Source organism: Loxodonta africana, chromosome 4 (assembly GCF_030014295.1).
Source record: "Loxodonta africana isolate mLoxAfr1 chromosome 4, mLoxAfr1.hap2, whole genome shotgun sequence".
Lineage (NCBI taxonomy): Eukaryota > Metazoa > Chordata > Mammalia > Proboscidea > Elephantidae > Loxodonta > Loxodonta africana.
The window spans coordinates 133,034,563-133,057,648 of record NC_087345.1 but is presented as its reverse complement, the minus strand read 5'-3'; the positions used below and the strand labels follow the sequence as shown (position 1 = coordinate 133,057,648).

At 39.6% G+C, this 23,086-nt stretch overlaps 1 protein-coding gene across 1 annotated transcript in view; it reads right to left on the bottom strand.

Moving 5' to 3' along the window:
- The window catches only part of LOC100676704 (scavenger receptor cysteine-rich type 1 protein M160), a 37,723-nt gene that overhangs the window by 2,887 nt on the left and 11,750 nt on the right, over positions 1-23,086 (bottom strand). Inside the window, exons 5-14 of the mRNA XM_023549069.2 lie at positions 19,253-19,573; positions 10,234-10,545; positions 9,816-10,130; positions 9,183-9,275; positions 8,779-9,093; positions 7,636-7,956; positions 5,006-5,314; positions 4,647-4,676; positions 3,958-4,068; positions 2,901-2,996 (exon numbers count right to left, since the gene is read on the bottom strand). Coding sequence (XP_023404837.2) covers positions 2,901-2,996; positions 3,958-4,068; positions 4,647-4,676; positions 5,006-5,314; positions 7,636-7,956; positions 8,779-9,093; positions 9,183-9,275; positions 9,816-10,130; positions 10,234-10,545; positions 19,253-19,573 — 2,223 coding nt within the window. The remainder of the gene's footprint in view (positions 1-2,900; positions 2,997-3,957; positions 4,069-4,646; positions 4,677-5,005; positions 5,315-7,635; positions 7,957-8,778; positions 9,094-9,182; positions 9,276-9,815; positions 10,131-10,233; positions 10,546-19,252; positions 19,574-23,086) is intronic.

Below are 23,086 nucleotides of genomic sequence, written 5' to 3'. Positions count from 1 at the left end.
AAATTTGTTACAAATACTGGAAAGTCACTTGCCAGACTGTGTTCATTGGGTTGTCACAGCAATTCCACTTATGGTGATGTATTTAATGAAATAATTAAAAATTTTATGCACTGTTTTGTACATGTTATCTACTATGATATTTTTAAAGTAATCATAATTATGCAAATAAAGATAATATCCATTGAAGTCAGGTACCACATGTAAAAAAAATTGGGAATGTAATAAAATTGGAAAACGAGTATTAATGCATTGTTTTTGTAATGAAACTGACAATGGGGTATTTGCTTGCATCTGAAGGAGCTAAATACTTTTCATTTTTGTCCTCTCCTCTTGGGGCCTCTGTCATAGACTATGATACTGTGGATGGAATGAGGCAGGATGCAGATTCTAATTATCTTCGTTTTGAGTCATATTTTACTTCATCTACTCCTGCTTTTGCTTCAGTTTCATGAGAAATATATATTTAAAATTTTTTTTTTTACTGTGTTTTAAGTAAAAGTTTGCAAATCAAGTCAGTCTCTTATACAAAAAAATTTTATCCACCTTGCTATGTACTCCTAGTTGCTCTCCCCCAATGATACAGCACACTCCTCTCCACCCTGTATTCCTGTGTCCAGTCAGCCAGTTTCTGAAGCACTCTGTCTTCTCATCTCCCCTCCAGACAGGAGCTGTCCACATAGTCTCATGTGTCTACTTGAACCAAGAAGCTCAGTCCTCACCAGTATCATTTTCTATCTTGTAGTCCAGTCCAATCCCTGTCTGAAGAGTTGGCTTTGGGAATGGTTCCTGTCCTGGGCTAACAGAAGGTCTGGAGATCATGACCTCCGGGGTCCTTCTAGTCTCAGTCAAACCATTAAGTCTGGTCTTTTTACATGAATTTGAGGTCTGCATCACACTGCTCTCCTGCTCCATCAGGGATTCTCTGTTATTTTCCCTGTCAGGGCAGTCATCAGTTGCAGCTGGGCACCATCTAGCTCTTCTGGTCTCAGGCTGCTGTCGTCTCTAATGTAGCCCTTTCTGTCTCTTGGGCTCATAATAATCTTGTGTCTTTGGTGTTCTTCATTCTTCTTTGCTCCAGGTGGGTTGAGACCAATTGATGCATCATAGATGGCCACTTGCTAGCGTTTAAGACCCCAGACGCCATTCACTAAAGTGGGATGCAGAATGTTTTCTTAGTACATTTTATTATGCCAATTGACCTAGATGTCTCCTGAAGCCATGGCCCCCAACCCCCCACCCCTGCTATGCCGGCCTTCGAAGCATTCAGTTTATTCAGGAAACTTCTTTGGTTTTGGTTCAGTCCAATCGTGCTGACCTCCCCTGTATTGTGTGTTGTCTTTCCCTTCACCTAAGATAGTTCCTGTCTACTATCTAATCAGTGCATAACCCTTTCCCTCCCTCCCTCCCCACTCTTGTAACCATCGAAGAATATTTTTTTCTCCATTTAAGCTATTTCTTGAGTTCTTATAATATTGGTCTTATACAATATTTGTCCTTTCACAACTGACTAATTTCATTTGGCATAATGCTTTCCAGATTCCTTCATGTTATGAAATGTTTCACGGATTCATCATTGTTCTTTATCAATGCATAGTATTCCATTGTGTGAATATACCATAATTTATTTATCCATTCATCCATTGAATGGCATCTTTTTGCTATTGTAAATAGTGCTGCAATGAACATGGGTGCGCATATATCTGTTTGTGTAAGGGTCTTATTTCTCTAGGATATACTCCAAGGAGTGGGATTGCTGGATCATACAGTAGTTCTATTTCTAGCTTTTTAACGAAGTGCCAAATCAATTTCCAAAGTGGTTGTACCATTTTACATTCTCACCAGCAGTATATAAGTGTTCTAATCTCTCCACAACCTCTCCAACATTGTTTTGTGTTTTTTGGATTAATGCCAGCCTTATTGGAGTGAGGTGGAATCTCACTGTAGTTTGGATTTACATTCTTTAGTGGCTAATGATCGTGAGCATTTCCTCATGTATCTGTTAGCTACCTGAATGTCTTCTTTAGTGAAGTGCCTGTTCATATCCTTTGCCCATTTTTTAATTGGGTTATTTGTCTTTTTGTTATCGAGTTTTTGCAGTATCATGTAGATTCTAGAGATCAGACGCTGATTGGTAAATTCATAGCTAAAAACTTTTTCCAGTCTGTGGGTAATCTTTTTACTCTTTTGATGGAGTCCTTGGATGAGCATAGGTGTTTTATTTTTAGGAGCTCCCAGTTATCTAGTTTCTCTTCTGGTGTTTGTGCTTTGTTAGCAATGTTTTGTATATTGTTTATGCCATGTATTAGGGCTCCTGGCATTGTCCCTATTTTTTCTTCCATGAATCTTTATTGTTTTAGATTTTATGTTTAGGTCTTTGATCCATTTTGAGTTAGTTTTTGCATGGTGTGAGGTATGGGTCTTGTTCCATTTTTTTGCAGATGGATATCCAGTTATGCCAGCACCATTTGTTAAAGAGACTGTCTTTTCTCTATTTAACTGACTTTGGGCCTTTGTCAAATATCAGCTGCTCATAGGTGGATGGATTTATGTCTGGGTTCTCAATTCTGTTCCATTGGTCTATGTATCTGTTGTTGACTATTGTGGCAGTATAACATGTTCTAAAATCAGATAGTGTGAGGCCTCCCACTTTGTTCTTCTTTTCCATTGATGCCTTACTTCTCTGGGGCCTCTTTCTCTTCAATATGAAGTTGATAATTTGTTCACCATGTCATTAAAAAATGTCACTGGAATTTGGATTGGAATTGCATTGTATCTACAGATAGAAATATTTTATATAGGAGGTTGAGGTACATTTCCATCAAGTGGGAATTTCTAAATATAAATGGTATTTCCTCATGTGCCCATCCTCTCCCTGGAGTACAGCCCCTGGAGTCACAGACCTAAGTTGCTCATCTGTTGTGGGTCCTCTCTGCTGACACAGGTATCCATCTCATGGAACAGGTTGTCTCGTAGAGAATCCCTTCGTCTGGATGAAACTGAGAATAGATACCCCATGGTTAAGATTCAAATTCAAACGGTTTATCCTTTGCACTAGGACACAAGACTGTAAAGTGTGACACAGCAATCTCTCTGAGTTAAAATCCAGTGTTCCCTTCAGCACCCATCTCTCCTAGTGAAATTTTTTTTGGGGGGGGCACTTTTTTGTTTGTTGTAGTAAAAATATAAATAACACATTTGCCAGTTCCACATTTTCCATGTGTTTAATTCAGTGACAATTATATCAGTCATGTTGTGCAACCATCACCAATGTCCACTGATAAATTTTTTATCACCATAAACAGAAACTCAGTACTTCCTAAAAGTCCCCATAGTATTTGGTTACCTAGTGAATTCCTGATGTTTTTAATATTCATTTTTCTCTTGCTGAACACTTGAAATTCCTCCACTTTTATTAGCAAATCCTTCACTTAGCATTTACTATTTGCCTGGCACCATTCATAAAAAAAAAAAAAATTTACAGATGATTAATTCATTTAACTCTCATAACAACCTAATGAGGTAGCAATATTATTTTCTCTGTTTTACAGATTAGGAAATTGAAGCTCAAAAGTAAATTTTCTATCCCAACAGGTTGGGTTCAAACTCTTTTAATCATCTTCCCTTATAGTTTCACACTTTTTCATTGATCTGCAGTCTACATACTGAACCGAAGCACACAATTACCTTCCTTCTATCAGCTAGAATCTTTGCCCATCTGACTGACACATTATCTGTATCATAGGCTACAACTTCCAAAGGACTGCATTTTCACAAATAGAAATTGTGGATTGGCTGATCCTTAATCCTTCCACATGCTTCTCCATTTGACCTGGCACTTATCAACAAAACTCAGTCAAAGTGGCAAATGCTTTTCTTCCTCTCTGCAGGAATCCTCCATCCCACGTGCCCTTGGTCTTGGATAACTCACATTTTATACAGCCCTATGGGGGCTCTTACCTCTGAGCAGATGTTTTTGTTTCTGTACTTGAAAACGCACAAGAAGAAATACAATGAACAGAACCAGGAAAAGGAGCCCAAGGGTAACAGATAAAATAAGTGCTGAGTGACCTGTAAAGAAATTAAACATTGATAGATATTTAACTAATCAATATCTCTTGTGGGTTTACACACTGGAAAAAGAGCTGATTCCATAGTTACTGAGAAGAATGAGGGTTATATGCCTTACCATATTCATGAATGGTAGATAATATCTAAGAAAAATTTTGGATGAAAAATGTCTCTATTGCCCTAAATTTCCTTCAGTTATATACAAGAGCTTTGATGATAATATTTTTTCTCTTGCATTGATTGCATTTACCATTAAAACACTAGCCCTAGAAAATACCTAGGGCTTGAGTGGTTTCTGCCAGTGTCATTAAAAATATTTGAGAACTTATGGAGATAATTCTTTTTCTAAGGTAGCATGAGTGTCGTTTATTCTACTCCATATGTTAAACGGATTTTTCTAGAGAGAACATCTGAACAATAGAGCAGAGTCATAGAGATGCTGATACCAACCACTGCCATAACTTCATGATTTCTTAAGTCCCCAACCTCCTTTGTTTGTCACTGTGGTTTGTTCCCTACCTCAATTGCCCGTATAATCATAGTTATTTGTGATGTTACAGATGGGCAGGACACTGTACCTGAGCCATTAAGTGATTTCAGAGATTCTCCTGCAAAAGAAAGAGAGAGTGGGAAAGAAAGAGATGTAAATAAAATGCAACTCAAATTGGAATTCAAAGAAAAGGACTTTCTGGGTATTTCTTGTTTCACTCCCTGAGCATATTGGGTGTCATTTAAATATCATTTACAATCCTCCTGATTTCCTCCCCATAAAATTGTAGGAGCTTTTATATAACTGTGGAAAATTATTTAATGAAGAAAAGGGTAGTTTAACATAGCCTTTCATTCTTATCCTCTGGCCCAACTATGTGAGGCTGTTTCTCAATGCCTTTTACCCTTAGCAAAACTCCAAGTTTAAGTTTAGTCTTTTCACACTTACCAGAGCACCTCACACCAGCATCTTCCTTGTGCCCACAATCATTCTGTCCCCAGTGCTCGGCATGACAATCCCATAGAAATGATTCGTTTCCCCTGCACTGCATCTCATCCAGCCAGATTGGTCCAGTGCCCTGGCCAAAAGCAGCCTCTCCTGGGGCAGCCAGAGCAGAGCCACAGCCAAGCTGCCGACACACCACTTCAGCCTCCTGCAGGCCCCAGGAATCATCGCATACTGTACCCCAAGTGTCTTTGTGCCAGATCTCCACTCTCCCAGAGCACTTGGTGTCTCCTCCACTGACTCTTATCTTATCTAGAAAGACACAAAAGCAAAACAAACAAACAAAAAATGGCTGTTATTACTCCTGAAAGAGATTGTAGGTGAATGCTGTTGGAATTCTTCTTCAGTAGGAGATCTGAAAATACTACACATGATCGATTAACTATGCAGGTGCGATAAGAAAGGCAGAGTTTCAATGCCACATGAATCAGAGAATAACTGTGAAGTGAATGAGCCCCCTACTCCCCATGCCTTTGGTTTGTCCTACTTATGATCAAGAGTTGAAGCATCTCCAAACATGTCAAAAATCAGGCATTCATTTTCTACTGATGGATGTTTGAAAATAAAACACATCGATTTTATCTTCCAAATTCCCATGTGCCTCTATCTGATCAAATCCTTCTATCTTGCCCCTTTCATTTTCATAATTACTCCAAATGTGACATTTGTATGACTTAAGTCAAACCTATAGGCCATTGGTTATTTTATTCTCTCCAATTATCTGTTGTTTCTTACCTTTACTTCCCTGCTTATATGGTATGTTTGCTATGAACATAACTACAATTCTTTTGCCAAAATGAAAGATTTCTTGACCTTATTGATCTCCCATCAAAAAAAACTACATAGCTAATGCATAAACGCAGTATAAACCTAACCGTCCAGTTCCTTTGAGCCAGTTCCTGAAATGTTGAGTATCATTGCAGATAATTAAATTGGTGCCATTATAAACCTATTGTTAAATTCTTCCAGACTCTCAAGATGTTTTAACACTCTTACCATTTTTCTAAGTGACTTTATCTCCCATTCTTCATTACTTTGTCAAATGTTCCCCAGTTTTCTAAACCTCTACCTTACCTCACCTCTGCCCACCAACCACATGAAGATCAAGAGGAAGATGTTAGGACTTCTTTATTGGATTTCAGGTTAACTAACGGCATAGGCCACTACTCATGGATAGGATATGCACGCGAGGACTGGACAGTGAATAAGGAAGAATGAAGAATTGTTGCATTCGAATTACGGTGTTGACAAAGAATACTGAATATACCACGGACCGCCAGAAGAACAAACAAATCTGTCTTGGAAGAAGTACAGCCAGAAGGTTCCTTAGAAGTGAGGATGGTGAGACTTTGTCTCGCATTCTTTGGACATGTTATCAGGAGAGACCAGTCCCTGGAGAAGGACATCATGCTTGGTAAAGTAGAGGGTCAGCGAAAACGAGGAAGACCCTCAGCTAGATGGATTGACACAGTGGCTGCAACAATGGACTCAACACAGCAATGATTGTGAGGATGGCGCAGGACTGGGCAGTGTTTCGTTCTGCTGTACATAGGGTTAATATGAGTTGGAAATGACTCGATAGCACCTAACAACAACACACACATATGTATTAGATATCGTGTGGTACTACGCATGCATATATAATATTATAGTACACATACTTGTACACAAATATATATAGTATCATCCTCATTTGCTAAGTAAAATTTCATGTACACAATGATAAATTTAGTTAAATTTTGTACAAAAGGAAGACCAATAGTCAATACTTCCAAAAATTAGCAGTAGTTATCCTTGATGGTAAGATTAAATGTGGAGTGCATTTTCTCATCTATAGTTTTAAAATTGCCCAAATTTCTACAATAAACATGTTAAATTTTAACTGAATAAAGCTATTTGTAAAGTAAACATTTTATAATTAATCAACTTTCCATAGTGCAAAGATCTCCAGGAAAAAAAAGGGGGGGGGCCATTTTAACCTCCGCAGTCAATTCACCTGCTTCCCAAAAGTTCTAGAGTTTGTAAGACAAATTATACATACTATATTTTTCATTTTCTAAAACACTACAATTCTAATGAGATTTGATATCTTTTTATGTGCTTCTCAGCTGCCTCAGGGAGCTTAAAGGAAGAAAAGAGACAATGCCAAAAAAACCAAACTTGTTGCTGTGGACTCATAGCGACACTATAGGACAGAGCAGAACTGCCACATAGTGTTTCCAAGGCTGTAAATATTTACTGGAGCAGACTGCTACATGTTTCTCCCACAGAGCATCTGGTGGGTTAGAACTGTCAACTTTCGGTTACCAGCCAAGCACTTAACCACTGCACCATCAAAAGAGACAATACATACAAAAAACAAAATGAAAACAAAAACCCCCACAGAACTGTAAAATACTAGCTCTAAATAATGAAATTGCAATATAGGACCGAGTGATAAATAACATTTATCATCATATACTTTCCAGTGAGTCTTCCATGTGCTCCAAAACTCCTAAATTGAAAGATGAGATATTGGCAAATTATATTTCACAGGGCTTCAGACAGCAGCCAGTTTTCAGAAAGACACCCACCTTCACATGTGATCCAGGCTTCCTCTGCTGGGCTGGACATTCTCCACTCCCATGGGCCAGACGGGCAATGCCATATGGAGATATGCATATTAGGACACTGAATATCATTCACCCACATGAAGCCAGAGCCTGTCTTACGTGAAGGGGCAAGGCTGACAACTCCATTCTCTGCACAGCCCAGCTGCCTGCATACAACCCCAGCTGTGACTGCTGTGATGTTACTCCTGCCAATGCCACCCCACATCCCATTGTAGAAGACCTCCAGTCTCCCAGCACAGCTCTCAGTTCCAGCTTCGCTGTAGAGCCTCAAAGCTGTGAATTCTGGAGAGAAATACAGAAGTCAATATTAAGTATTTTCTCTGGAGTTTCAGAAAACTTCCTCCCTGGGGATCCAATTTTTTTTTCTTGGAAATAGTAAATTTGGGCTCTAAATAAAATTTCATAAAGAATTCTAACGTATTAACATAATATAGTCAATGGAAACTAAGGACTTGTGTGATTTCAGGATTAACGTGGGTTTCCAAAGGCTGATATTTGAGCTTTAAATATCAAATTAAGTTAAAATATAACTTTTTACTTTCTACTCGCTAACATAAATCAGAGTAGAAAATAACCAGAGTTTAATCTGATTTCTGTTTTTTATTAGATTGTGTTGTTGAATGCGTTACTTCTTATGCCTTCTTAACAGAGTAGATGGAATGTAAGGTCCCTTTCTCGGGATCTAACCTCTGATTCTAAGAAGACCAACTCTAAAATTTCCTAAATTATGAAACGTTGTTGTTGTTAGTAGACGTTGACTTGATTCCAACTCATGGCGACCCCATGTGTGCAAAGCTGAATTGCTCCAAAGGGCTGTCAAAGGTGTGACCTTTTGGAAGCATTTCTGAGATACCTCTGGGTGGGTTTGAACCTCCAATCTTTCCACTAGCAGTTGAATGCTTAACCATGTGCCACCCGGGGACTCTCTATTATGAAATGACACACAGACAAATGAATGTCTTGGGAAAGGTAAGAAACTGGTATAAGAACAGGATTAAAATCAAGCTCTCAGTATTCCGAGGTCAGTGCACTTTTTCACTATATTTTGTCTTTGTACTTTCTCTCTCTCTGTGTAGAGGAGGACATAAGGATTACAGTGTAGACCTGAGCAGATGACACCTGTGTCCTCCTTGTGCTTGCAGTTGTGCTGCTCCCAGCCCTGGGATGGGCACCTCCAGAGATGAGACTCATTTCCTGTGCAGTTTAGGTCGTCCAGCCAGATGGGTCCAGATCCCTCCCCAAAGTGAGCAGAGACCGTGGCATTAATGGCCCATCCACAGTCCAGCTGCCTGCACACCACGTGGGCATCACTCAGGTCCCAGCTGTCATCACAGACAGTGCCCCAGGAGCCCTCATGATAGATCTCCACTCTCCCAGCACAGCGACCTCCTCCATTCACCAAGTGAAGAGTTTTCTTCCCTAAGAGGAGGCATTAGGTCACATTCTTTAAAGTTAATAGGTCACATTCTTTAGAGTTGCAGTTTTCTAGGACTGTTTGATTTTCTTACCTGAATAGTGGGAATCAATACCCATTGGGACTTCAGACACAGGTGGGTCAGACGAACTCTCAGGGGATGGAAGCTGTGGCTGGGTCTGGTTTCCTGGTTTGAGGGGTGGCAAGAAAATAGGGTAAAAGTAAGGTTGGAATATATAGAAAAGTTTGAAGAGTTCTATGATAAATTGGAATCAGCGATCGTGGTAAGGATTCTTCAAATCCTTGTGATCAATTAAAATTGTCTTTATTAATAATGTCTACTCCCTACCCCTGGAGCCCTGGTGGCACAGTGGTTAAAAGCAACAGCTGCTAACCAAAGGGCTGGCAGTTTGAATCCACCAGCTGCTCTTTGGAAATCCTATGGGGCAGTTCTACTCTGTCCTATAGGATCACTGTGACGGAATACACTTGGTGGTAAGGTTTTTTTTTTTTTTTTTTGACTCCCAGCCCCCAAAGAAGAGATGAGTGAGTTACCTTCACCTTAAGAGTGGCTCCAGTTCACCCTTATTCCTCACTTGTTACTCTCTGATTGTCATGCATAACCCCACCTCCCTATTTTCTTCTCCATCTTTTCTTTAATCCCTCACCCCCTTGACCACATAAAGGCTATATTACCAGTAGGTGACCATAAGCTGCGGCCTCTTACCTGTGCAGATCACAGAGGCAGTGTTTCCATGGGCACATAGAGGTGCCCCTAGCACTGTCATTTGACAAGCATCCAGAAAATACTCATTCCCTAAGCAATGAAACCTGTGTCTCCAAATATGACCACGTCCTTCTTCAATATATTTTCCTCCTGTGGTTGAGACAGCAATCCCACAGTTGAGCTGACGGCATAGGACATTGGCATCTTTCAGGTCCCAATGGGAGTCACAGAGGGAGCCCCAGTATCCGAGCACCTTGAGCTCCACTTGCCCTTCACACTGGGATCTGCCATTCACAAGTCGGGCATCCATATAACCTAGGAGGAGACAAAGCCTTAGAGAAGAGATCATGACTTTCCAACTCCATTCTCACATTTGTCCCCTCCAGCCCCAGCCAATTAAAGTCATTTAAAATCTCACGAGAACAGACAATGCCAGCTTCTCTGCGGGGATTACAATTCTCTTCTGGACGGGGTGCTGTGGGACACATTGCCAGGTGAGCTTCATTTCCTTCACACTGGAACTTTTCAGCCCAAAATTGACCATTCCCTTCTCCAAAGCGAGCCCCCACAAGAGATAAGGCTTCTCCACAATTTAATCCTCTGCACAGTACATTGGCAGTTTGGAGAGACAAGTCGGAATCACAGACAGAGCTCCATGTGTCTCCATGTTTCACTTCAATACGTCCAGAACAGGGAGTACCACCTCCAACCAGCCGGGCCTGCCTGTGGGCTGCAAATAAGATTTCAGAGGTTAGTGTTTGTAGTTTTCCAATATCTAGTCTTATCTCCAGTCTCCACATGCAACTTCAGAACACTTCTCTATTCATTATTAGAACATCCCATTTTCAGGGAGCAGAGAATGATGTCTCTGCAGTATATCCTGAGCTTATAAGATCTGGATCACATGCTTACAGTCCATGTTTTGGTGACACACTAATCCTGGATATAGAAATCCTCTGGAGGAAAATAAATGGCACAACTTCGTATATATATTACTATGTTATATATCCCACCCCCCTGACCTGATCCTTTGCCAGAATTCTGTCAGACAATGAAACTACTGTACATCTGCTCGTTTAGTTCAGAAGCGTGGGAGTCATCTCTGAGTCCTCTTATAACCTTGGCATTTATACTGATTGGTTACCTCAGCATTAAACAGCAGATATTAAGAGTTGTAAGCATTTAGATAAGGTGAAGGGTGTAGTTTAAAAAGATAGATGGTCATCATTATCTACAGGTTAGATCCAAGTGATACATCTGAGTAATTTAAAATCAACCAAACAGGCATACATATAAAAAAAAAAAATACTGCTCTGATTTCCCCGACTCAATCCTTTGCAGCAAAACTGCTGTATTAGTAATCTATGCTGTCGCCAACTCAGGCATTCTTTCAAACTCCTGACTCATTTATCCAACTGATAAATGAGTTTTACCAGTTCTCCACTTGAATTTCTCATAGACATCTCAAACTGAACTTTTTATTTATTTATTTACTTATTTTTAAATTTTATTTTGTTCTTGTTTTTGGGAATGTACACAGCAAAACATACACGGATTCTACAATTTCTACATGTACAATTTTGTACATGTGCAACTATTCAAATTGTGCAACTATTCTCACCCTCCTTTTTTGAGTTACCCCTCCCCATTAACATAAACTCACTGTCCCCTAAAGTTCCTATCTAATTTTTCAAGTTGCTGTTGTCATTTTGATCCCATATGGATAGATCTTAAAAGAGCACAAAGCTCGAGGCAGGCATTTTTATTAGTTACGCCAAACTGTTGTTTGGTTTTAAGAAGATTTCAGAGGATATATATATATATATATTTTTAAAGATTTCAACTTTTATTTTTCTCCCTTCACACAAAGTAGAAGAGAGAATATAGGATTAAACTGTAAAAGTGGTTAATCAGTAGAACATATATACACACAAAAAAATCCAGATAGGAAGACAGGTTTATTCACAATGAGGAAACACATGTAAAATTAAGGTAATTTTCATATGAAACATTAAAAAAAAAATGTGCTACAGCGGTGCGGCTGTCGACAGCAGTACAGAAGGGGGGAAACATTTATTTAGGGGTAGATATATCACAAGGTCCAAGGTGTAGTTTATCAGTGTAATAAATTCACAAGACTATATGACACTTAATTAACCAGAGTTTAAGAATTGTTCCCAAATATGTCACATTTTTGGCCCTCAGAGGATCACTCTTACAGACTGCAACTACTTTAAATTTCTAGTTACTGAAAGGAGAGAACGATTCTAAGAAGCTTTCCAAGGAGTTAGAAAATCTTTGTAGACCAGAGGCCAACAATCATCACCACCAGTTAGCTCTAACCAACAGCCCTTGCATTCTTCAGAGCAGTATCTAAGAAAAAAGACAGACACCAGCATAGTCCCTACTTCCTATTCCAAATCTATGGGAACCAAAACAGCCAGTACTGCCATAAAATGAGACTCTTGAGGCTTACTGTTAAAGACTTATTCTGGTCTTGAAAAATTAGTAGGATCAACTATTTTCTACAGAAATGAATCCTTACTAAACCTAAGAAGACTTTTGTCCTTCATTGGCTGGTCTTGGAGTGAAGGTCATAGACGTGAGTCTTAACCTACTAACCCAAAAAACCAAACCCAGTGCCGTTGAGTTGATTCCGACTCATACCGACCTTATAGGACAGAGTAGAACTGCCCCATAGAGTTTCCAAGGAGCTTCTGGCGGATTCAACCTGCTGACCCTTTGGTTAGCAGCTGTAGCACTTAACCACTATGCCACCAGGTTTTCCTCTTAACCTGCTATGTACTTCAATTTTAGTTCGCTGAAAATCTGCAATGAAAACTACGTTAAAAATCCTGAATATAATCTTTTGGAAGTCTGCTAGTAAACTGAAGTCTACATGGGAGGGGACAAGAGCTCTAAGCCTGTCAGAGTTCCCATTTGGGACAAAAGATCAATGTTTCCTACAAATTGCTAAGCTTTGCTCAAGGGAGAAACCAACACATACCAGGGGCATGGGATCAGTTTCATTTTATCCCATGGGGATTCTTCCTCCACTGTAAAGAAACACAACGCGGAATGGCTCTTAACTGGTCTCTTCATCAGAAGTGGTAAAAATGGTTTCTGTATTCACCAAGCCAAACAGTTTCTGTAGGCACACTGGGGAAGCAGACCACAGAACCAGCTTCCTGTAGCCACAGGCCACAATCTTGTATCTAGCCCAATCAAAGATTAAAGTGAACAATTATCAAGAGTCTCTGGTAACTGTACTAAAGGATAAAGTTCACTGCTACATTACTTTAAAGGAAAGTGCCTAAAAATAAGAATTCAATTAACTGTGGGTGAGAAAATTCAAACAAGTCAGTACTCACTAATGATTTGTTCATATAAGGTCAACTGCTGAGAATGTACCCAGCTACACTGAACATGAAGACACTATGCACAAACCCTTACTTGTCAAGTCTTGAATTTCTATTAACTAAGGGCAGAATGAGGGAAAGCAAAGAGCTACTTCTGTAACATTTTAGTCTACAGATAGCATAGTAGAAACTGTTCCCAGGGGCAATGTATACACTCCATCAATCACCCTGAAGAAAGTAGCTACATTGTTCTTTCTTTTTGTTTGAGAAGCTTGTTTATCTCCCTCTTGGCCATTCCAATGTACTTCGACATAATTCCATGTTGGTTTAGTCCAGGAAGCACCAATGCAGAAGTATTCCTTTAGTGTGAAGAGGCGTTTTCACCAGCCCACAGCTCTGCCTCGAGCTTTTACTAACCCACCACCCACCGCAGTTGAGTCTATTCCAACTCATAGTGACCCTATCGGACAGAGTAGAACTGCCCCATAGAGTTTCCAAGGAGCGCCTGGCGGATTTGAACTGCTGACCTCTTGGTTAGCAGCCGTAGCATTTAACGATTATGCCACCGAGGAGTTTCATGGACTCTTTGCTATTGCTCAGTGGTCCATTTATTGGAGCCAAAAATTCTAGGCGCTAAAATGGGAACAAGGTAGTCAGCCAAGCACAGAAACATAACAAAACAGGAAACACCTGACAGAACAAATGGATCTAGACAGATCGTCAGAAATACCAAAGAAACCACGCCCATGATAGCAGGTGGGAACCAGGCACTTTCCCATTGGTGGACTTGGTCGGCCATCAGCATGACTGCTCCCCAGCCTTGCCGCTAGTGTTCCAGACTTGTGTCTCTGCAGCCAGCGGGTTGGTGCTGCGCATTATCGCCCTCCGCTATCGTCCCTGAGGTGCCGCCTCAGCGAGCTCAAGCCGCCTTCCAGAATAACCTCTCCTCCTGAGCTCTCACCGCGACCTCAGGGCGCCAGTGTAAGTTTTAAAGACTGTCAGGTTTAGGGCTGGCCCTCTTGTCTCCAGAAGGTCTGGAGCCCATAACAATTTTAAATTTTCTTCTGCATTTTCTCCCTTTTGATCAGGATTCTTCTATGGAATCTTTTTTTTTTTTTTTGAATTGTGCTTTAAGTGAAAGCTTACAAATCAAGTCAGTCTCTCGTACAAAAACTTACGCACAGTTTGCTACTTACTCCTAGCTACTCTCCTCCTACTGAGATAGAACACTCCTCTTCTCCACCCTCTATTCCTGGTGACCATTCAGCCAGCTCCTCTGCCTTCCCCTCTGTCCTCCAGACAGGAGCTGCCCACAGAGTTTCGTGTGTCTACTTGAGCCAAGAAGCTCAGTCCTCACCAGTGCCGTTCATTGTCTTATAGTCCAGTCCAATCCCTGTTTGAAGAGTTGGCTTCAGGAATGGTTCCAGGCTTTGGTAACAGAAGGTCTGGGGACCATGACCTCAGGGGTCCCTCCAGTCTCAGTCAGACCATCAAATCTGGCTTTTTATGAGAATTTGAGGTCTGCATCCCACTGTTCTCCTGCTCCATCAAGGATTCTCTGTTGTGTTCCCTGTCAGGGCAGTCATTGGTTGTAGCCGGGTGCCATCTAGTTCTTCTGGTCTCAGGCTGATGCAGTCTCTGGTTTATGTGGCCCTTTCTGTGTCTTGGGCTCATAATTACCTTGTGTCTTTGGTGTTCTTCATTCACCTTGCTCCAGGTGGGTTAAGACCAACTGATGCATCTTAGATGGCCACTTGCTAGCATTTAAGACCCCAGACACCAGTCACCAAAGTGGGTTGCAGAACATTTTCTTAATACATTTTGTTATGTCAGTTGACCTAGATGTCCCCTGAAACCATGGTCCCCAGACACCAGTCCCTGCTACTCTGGCGTTCAAAGCGTTTGGTCGTATTCAGGAAAATTCTTAGCTTTTGGTTTAGTCAAGTTGTGCTGACCTCTCCTGTATTGTGTGATCTCTTTCCCTTCACCTGAAATATTTCTTGTCTACTAATTGGTGAACACCCCTCTCCTTCCCTACCCACTCTCATATTTTTTTTCCCTCCCCACTCTCATAACCATCAAAGAGTATTTTCTTCTGTGTTTAAACTTTTCCTTGGGTTCTTATAATAGTGGTCTCATACAATATTCGTCCTTTTGCAACTGACTTAATTTCACTCAACATAATGCCTTCCAGATTCCTCCATGTTATGAGATGTTTCACGCATTCATTGTTGTTTTTAATTGTTGCGTAGTATTCCATTATGTAAATATACCATAAATTATTTATCTGTTCATTGGTTGATGGGAACCTTGCTTGCTTCCATCTTTTTGCTCTTGTAAACAGTGCTGCAATGAACATGGGTGTGCATATATCTGTTCGTGTGAGGGCCCTTATTTTTCTAGGGTATATTCCAAGGACTGGAATTGCTGGATCATATGGCAGTTCTATTTCTAGCTTTTTAAGGAAGCTCCAAATCGATTTTCAAAGTGGTTGTACCATTTTACATTCTCACCTGCAGTGTGTAAGTGTTCTAGTCTCTCCACAGCCTCTCCAGTGTTTATTATTTTGTGCTTTTTGGGTTAATGCCAGCCTTGTTGGGGTGAGATGGTATCTCACTGTGGTTTTGATTTGCATTTCTTTAATGGCTAATGATCATGAACATTTCCTCATGTATTTGTTAGGCACCTGAAATGTCTTCTTTGGTGAAGTGGCTGTTCATATCCTTTGCCCATTTTTTAAATCAGGTTATTTGTCTTTTTGTTGTTGAGTTTTTGCAGTATCCGTAGATTTTAGAGATCAGATTTGTTGTAGCCAAAAAAATTTTCCCAGTCTGTAGGTAATCTTTTACTCTCTGGTAAAGTCTTTGGATGAGCATAAATGTTTGATTTTTAGGAGCTCCCAGTTATCTAGTTTCTTTTCTGGTGTTTGTGCATTGTTAGTAATGTTTTGTATACTGTTTATGCCATGTATTAGGGCTCTTAGCATTGTCCCTATTTTTTCTTTCATGATATTTATTGTTTTAGATTTTGTATTTGGCTCTTTGATCCATTTTGAGTTAGTTTTGTATGGTGTGAGGTACGGGTCTTGATGTATTTTTTTGCAGGTAGATATCCAGTTATGCCAGCACCATTTGTTAAAGAGTTTTTTTTCCCCATTTAGCAGACTTTGGGCCTTTCTCAAATATCAGCTGCCCATATGTGGATGGATTTATGTCTGGATTCTCAATTTTGTTCCATTGGTCTATGTATCTATTATGCCAGTACCAGGCTGTTTTGACTATTGTGGAGGTACAATATTCAAACTGAACTCTTGATGTCCGTCCAAACGTGCTCTAAGGCCAAAGTCTTCCATATTTCAGTTGATAGTATTTCAATTATTTCAGATGTTCAGAAATATTGGAGTTATTCTTAACTTTTGTTACATCATATGAGGGTCGTGGTGGCTCAGTGGTAGAATTCTCACCTTCCGTGAGGAAGACCTGGGTTTGATTCCTGGCCAATGCACCTCAAGGACAGCAACCACTCATCTGTCAGTGGAGGCTTATGCGTTGCTATGATGCTGAACATGTTTCAGCAGAGCCTCTAGACTACAATGAACTAGGAAGAAAGGCCTGGCTATCTACTTCTGAAAATCAGCCAATGAAAACTGCATGGGTCACAACAGTCCAATCCCTTGTGCAGTGGGTTGTCATCTGGGGCTGACTCATCAGCAACTAACAACAATGTTTACATCATGTTTCCTAACTTTCAGGAAATCTTGTTCTCTATGTCTTCAAAATATGCCCATAATCCCAACATTTCTCACCCCTTCCATTGCTGAATCAGACTGAACCTCCACCATCTCTTGTCTGGTTTACTGCCATAGCCTCCTATAGATTCCCTGTTTCTGTTATTGCTCGTCTACAGTATATTTTTAATAGGAAGCCAGAAAGGCCGTTTAAAATTATAAATCAAATCATATCAGTCTCTGCTTAAAATCCTCCAATGGCCCCCCATTTCTTTCAGAGTAAAAGCTTAATTCTTTTAAAGGCCTACTAGTCCCTGCATAACCTGTCCATAGCTTCTTACCTCTTTTGGTGCCATGTCCTACTGTTCTATTTCTTGCTCTTTAACCACACTGGGACCCTTTCTGTTCCTCAGATGTATCAGGCATAATTATGTTCTGGGGCTTTTGAACTGAAATGCTCTTTCCCATGTGTGAACATAGCTAACTCCCTCACCTCCTTCAAGTCTTTGCTCAAACATCACCTGTCCAGTAAGTCCTATCCAAACCATACTATTTGGAATTGTATTCTTTCCCATAAGCACCCTGGATTCCATTTTTCTTTTTCTTTTTTTTCCTATAGTCCTAACACCTTCTAACAGTATATATTTTATTCCATTGTAGAAAGTTCTACTGAGTAGCAATGCTCTAGAATCTCTTGTCATTAAAGAAATAAAACATAAAGTAAGTTCCTTGGAGATCATATTTCTTTTTAACCATCTCCATTTCTATCTTTTCTCCTTTTTTCAACTCTTTGAAAAATAGTCTACACCTATATCCCGACATCCTTATCTCCCATTAACTCTGTGGCTTGAAAGCATCTTCTCTTTTCACTGCAGGAAAATTGCTTTCATTAAGTTTACTAATAATTTCCAGACTGCTAAGCTTTGTGGACAATGTTCAAATTCATGTAGATTTTTCAACAGTTTCCTTTTTGAAATATCCCCTCCCCCTTGCTTTAGTGACACGACATTCTCTGACCACTACTACTCTTCATTACCCTTTTACAGCTTCTTGTATGTCAATAAATCATTAAATATTGTTATTCCTCAGGGCTTTTTACACTGAATTTGCATTTTTTCCTTAAATTTTAGTTACCATTCGCATGTCTAAAACCAAGCCAAACCCACTGCCATCGAGTCAATTGTGACTCATAGCAACCTTATAGGGCAGAGCAAAACTGTCCCATAGGGTTTCAAAGTAGTGGCTGGTGGATTTGAACTGCTGAACTTTTGGTTCATATCTCCATCCAAAACAACTTTTCTGATCACCTAATGCTTATTGATATCCAAGTTCCCATCAGTCTCTCCACTTGCTGTCTCACGAATACCTCAAACTCAAGATATCCAAAAGTGAATTCGTCATCCCACCCCCTCTGACCTGATCCTCTGCCAGAATTCTCTTTGTTAGACAATGAAACTGCTGTACATCTGCTTGCTTAGTTTGGGAATGTGGAAGTCATCTTTGAGTGCTCTTTGTCCACATTCCCAAATTCAATGAATTATCAAGTGTTATTGATTACAGCAGGTAAATCTTGAATCTGTAAACTGTTCACCATCTCCACAGTGAGCATCCTAACCAAAACTTTACTAGAATCATCTAACAACATGACCTCCTGCACCCAGTAGCCTCCTCTCACCAACACGCGCGCACACACACACACACACACACACACACACACTTACACAGGCACTCTCTCTCAGCCAGAGTACTCTCTTTAAAAGGCAAGTCTTATCATGATTACACCCTTCAATGGCTTCCCTTTCACCTTAGAATAAAGAACAAAATGCTTAATTCATAAATAAGCTAGCCCTTGCCTACATCAGAAGACTTTAATAGAGCTTTTCCCCTTTGTTCTCTTAGGTCTAACACCTTTTCCCCTCAGCCATCTTTTTGTTTCTGGAATCAGACAAGCTTATTTTAAACTTTGAGACTTGAATAAAATACTACCTATTGAATAAAACACTACCTTTTCAAATGGTCTTTCCAATACTTCTTTATATGATGAAATTACATAAAACTTTTCCTTAAGTATCATTTCACAGGAATATTCTCTGACCCTCCAAGTAGGTAATATCTTTCTATTATGCATTTTCCTTTTGTATTGTACTTCTACTTAATAGAACTTTAAATAAATGATTATTTTACATTTTCATTAAAATAATTGCATCTTTTACTAGATAGGAGGGTAGGACTACTTTTATCTAGTTCATCTTTGGCCTAGTACTAATAAATAGCCACTCTATAAATATTTATTAAATAAATGACAAGGTAAATAATTGAATAAATGTATTTATCTTAGTCCCAAAAATTACCTGAGCAGATCAAATGAACATCGCTATTAAAAGGACACCTAGTCCGTTTCCACTCCCAGCGTACACAATCCCAGAGAGAGTTTTCATTTCCAGAGCAGCCAGATACAGATAGAAAGATGTGTAACATTTCTCTTGTAAAACGAGGCTTGCTGGAGATATTGATTGGAGACCCACATCCAAGCTGCCTGCAAACAACTGAAGCAATGTTCATTTTCCAGTCGTGAATACATGGGAAGGCCACAGTGCCCTGGACTGTCACCTCAACTCTGCCAGCACACTTGCTGCCTCCACCCACAAGTCTCAGTTCCATATCTGATTCACCTGAAACAGATATATCAGAATGACTTCAGAAAACCACACTACTTAAGACATTTAAGATACTTCTCTACTCATATACCCTACTGTAGACCAATGGCCATAAATTGGGAGATTATCTAGATCTTGACCTCTCTACTGTGTTTAATAATTTTATTTTCTGCTTTCCTTCAAAGTTTATGCTTCCTTCTTATTGGATTAAAAAAAAAAATCCACAAAAGTATCACCGAGGTGTGTTTCAAACTCATGAGAGTTTCTGGGTTGGAAAGAAAGGGTATCATTTTGCCTGCGAAATCTGATCAGAACTTGGGCTAAAAAAATGTTGCTTAATGGCTCTAATTCTTTCCTGGATTTTGAGCATTTAAGATTATCTGCTACAAACTGAGGCGAATATTAGGGAAGGTGATATATGAGAGGAGTCACTGGATGGTGCAAATGACTACCAGCTGAAAGGCTGATGGTTCGAACTCACCCAGAGAAGCCTTGTGAGGCAGGCCTGGTGATCTGCTTCTGAAAGGTCACAGCCTTAAAAACCCTGTGGAGCACAGTTCTCTAACACACATGGAATCGACTCTACAACAACTGGTTTCATTTGGCTTGGATATAAGCAATCAAGGAAGAAATGCATAGGGCAGTGATATTACAAAATCTGGGAAAAGTTAGAAGAAATTTGCCAGTTGTAGATACTAGATAAATATAATTTAGAAAGAAATTGGACCACAGGCAAACATGAAATTCTCTGTATGTCACATGAGAAGGAGGTAATTTTTCAAAGAATTAAAAGATTGGAAATTGATTCTAAGGCAAATTGAAATAGTTAAATTTTGAATGGAATTCTTAGAAGAATTGATGTGAAATGGAATGGGATGAACCAGTTGTAGAAAGGCTAATTTATCTATTTCAGTGTTCTGTAGCATGAAACACTTAAGTAATGTTGGCTGTTGACATGAAAATATACTTAATTATTTTAAGAATGTGTACTTCTTTATCTAATTAAAAATAATGGATTCTATTAGCTTGGTTTGCATTGATTTTAATTAAAGTGGAAATTAATATTATTAAATATCATTTGTTGATTTCATGCAATCATTCCCTGTGTGTTTCTACTTTATTTACTGAATTATATTAATAGATTGATTTACTTCTCAATATTGAAGGATCTGACACGTCAGAAAACAAACTCTGTTAGTCTAAGTTACCTCCTCTTGGCCTTAAGAAAAAGAACAATGTAATTAACACGATCTAGAAAAAAAAAAAAATTTTTTTTTTTTAGAAGGCATAGAATGTCCACCCTTTCCTATCACTGTAGCCCCATTTCCTGCTTCCCAAAACACTGCTGACTGAGATTTTACTACATGAGTTATTTTGACATATCTATGTCTGAGTACATATGGGGTGATTATCTATAAAACTTCACATTCAGTAGAGCATTAAAGTTGCTATGTATTTCCATTTTAAGCTTATATGTTACTCTCTGTCACTGGATCTCAGTGATAGAGTTTGTGAAGGAAGAGTTAAGATCTTTTCTTAGTTGTCAGAGGTTTTAAAACTGTAATCAATTGAGGGTGGTAGAGCAATTTTAGCAACTTTGCCATAAAAGTAGAAAAGAAATTTTTAAAATGGGACTTATTTTAGGTACTGATGTGTAAAAAAAAGATGTGTAGAGGGCTGTTTTTTGGATAACTATATGTCTTGTAAGAATCCCTACAAAAATTGAAATTCTCTGAAAGCTGTTCAGGAATAGGTGAAATATTGTTGCCCTAAAAGTCCTCTAAATATAGGGGAAAACATATCTCAGTGTTTTGTAGCTATATAAACCCACTCTGAGAGAGTGTTAGGTAGGAAAACAGAGTTGTAATAGATGGTTCAACCTAAGAAGGTGATATCAGATTGACTCATAAGTTTCCCTGAACTAAGAAATATGTGTGTCTGTTTACAACAGCAAAAAGATGGAAGCAGCCAAGGTGCCCCTCAACAGATGAATGGATAAATAAATTATGGTATATTCACACAATGGAATACTACTCATCGATAAAGAACAGTGAGGAATCTGTGAAACATTTCATAACATGGAGGAACCTGGAAGGCATTATGCTGAGTGAAATTAGTCAGTTGCAAAAGGACAAATATTGCATAAGACCACTATTATAAGAACTTGAGAAATAGTTTAGAAAACATTCTTTTGTGGTTACAAGGGGGAGTGGGAGGGGGTAGTCACTAATTAGATAGTAGATAAGAAGTACTTTAGGTGAAGGGAAAGACAGCACACAATACAGGGGAAGTCAGCACAATTGGACTAAACCAAAAGCAAAGAAGTTTCCTGAATAAACTGAATGCTTTGAAGGCCAGCGTAGCAGGGGCAGGGGTCTGGGGACCATGGTTTCAGGGGACAGCTAAGTCAACTGGCATAATAAAATCTATTAAGAAAACATTCTGCATCCCATTTTGAAGACTGGCGTCTGGGGGTCTTAAAAGCTAGCAAGCAGCCATCTAAGATGCATCAATTGGTCTCAACCCACCTGGATCAAAGGAGAATGAAGAACACCAAGGACAAAAGGCAATTATGAGCCCAAGAGACAGAAAGGGCCACATGAACCAGAGACTACATCAGCCTGAGACCAGAAGAACTAGATGGTGCCCGGCTACAACCGGTGACTGCCCTGACAGGGAACACAACAGAGAACCCCTGAGCAGGAGAGCAGTGGGATGCAGACCCCAAATTCTCATAAGACCAGACTTAATGGTCTGACTGAGACTAGAAGGACCCTGGTGGTCGTGGCCCCTAGACCTTCTGTTGGCCCAGGACAGGAACCATTCCCGAAGCCAACTCTTCAGACATGGATTGGACTGGACAATGGGTTGGGGTGGGATGCTGGTGAGGAGTGAGCTTCTTGGATCAGGTGGACACTTGAGACTATGTTGGCATCTCCTGCCTGGAGGGGAGATGAGAGGGTGGAGGGGGCTAGAAGCTGGCGAAATGGACACGAAAGGAGAGAGTGAAGGGAGAGAGCAGGCTGTTTCATTACGGGGAGAGTAATTGGGAGTGCGTAGCAAGGTGTATATGGGTTTTTGTGTGAGAGACTGACTTGATTTGTAAACTTTCACTTAAAGCATAATAAAAATCATTAAAAAAATGAAGAAATATGTGTGTATAATGTAAGCAAACAATTATATCTCCCTATTTTTTTATAGTTTTCAGTTTATATAACAGATATAAGCAGGAAAAAATGAATATGGGTACGTTTTATGAACTAAAGCGGGGTGTCCTATTGAGGAACCCTGAACTCTTCTAGTGAAAGACACATTGATACTCATGGCCCATGGAGAGGAGAACTTCCCTTTAAAAGAAGATTAGTGGCAGAATAAGCTTGGAGAAAGCAATGGCAAAATTCAACTTGGGAGATCTTTCTTTGAAGAAGGATTGTGATAATTTGTAAATCATAACTATAAATTTACCTAAATTGAAAGTCTGAATAGAAGGGTGGAAGCTTAAAAGGCATATTTCAAATTTATATTGGA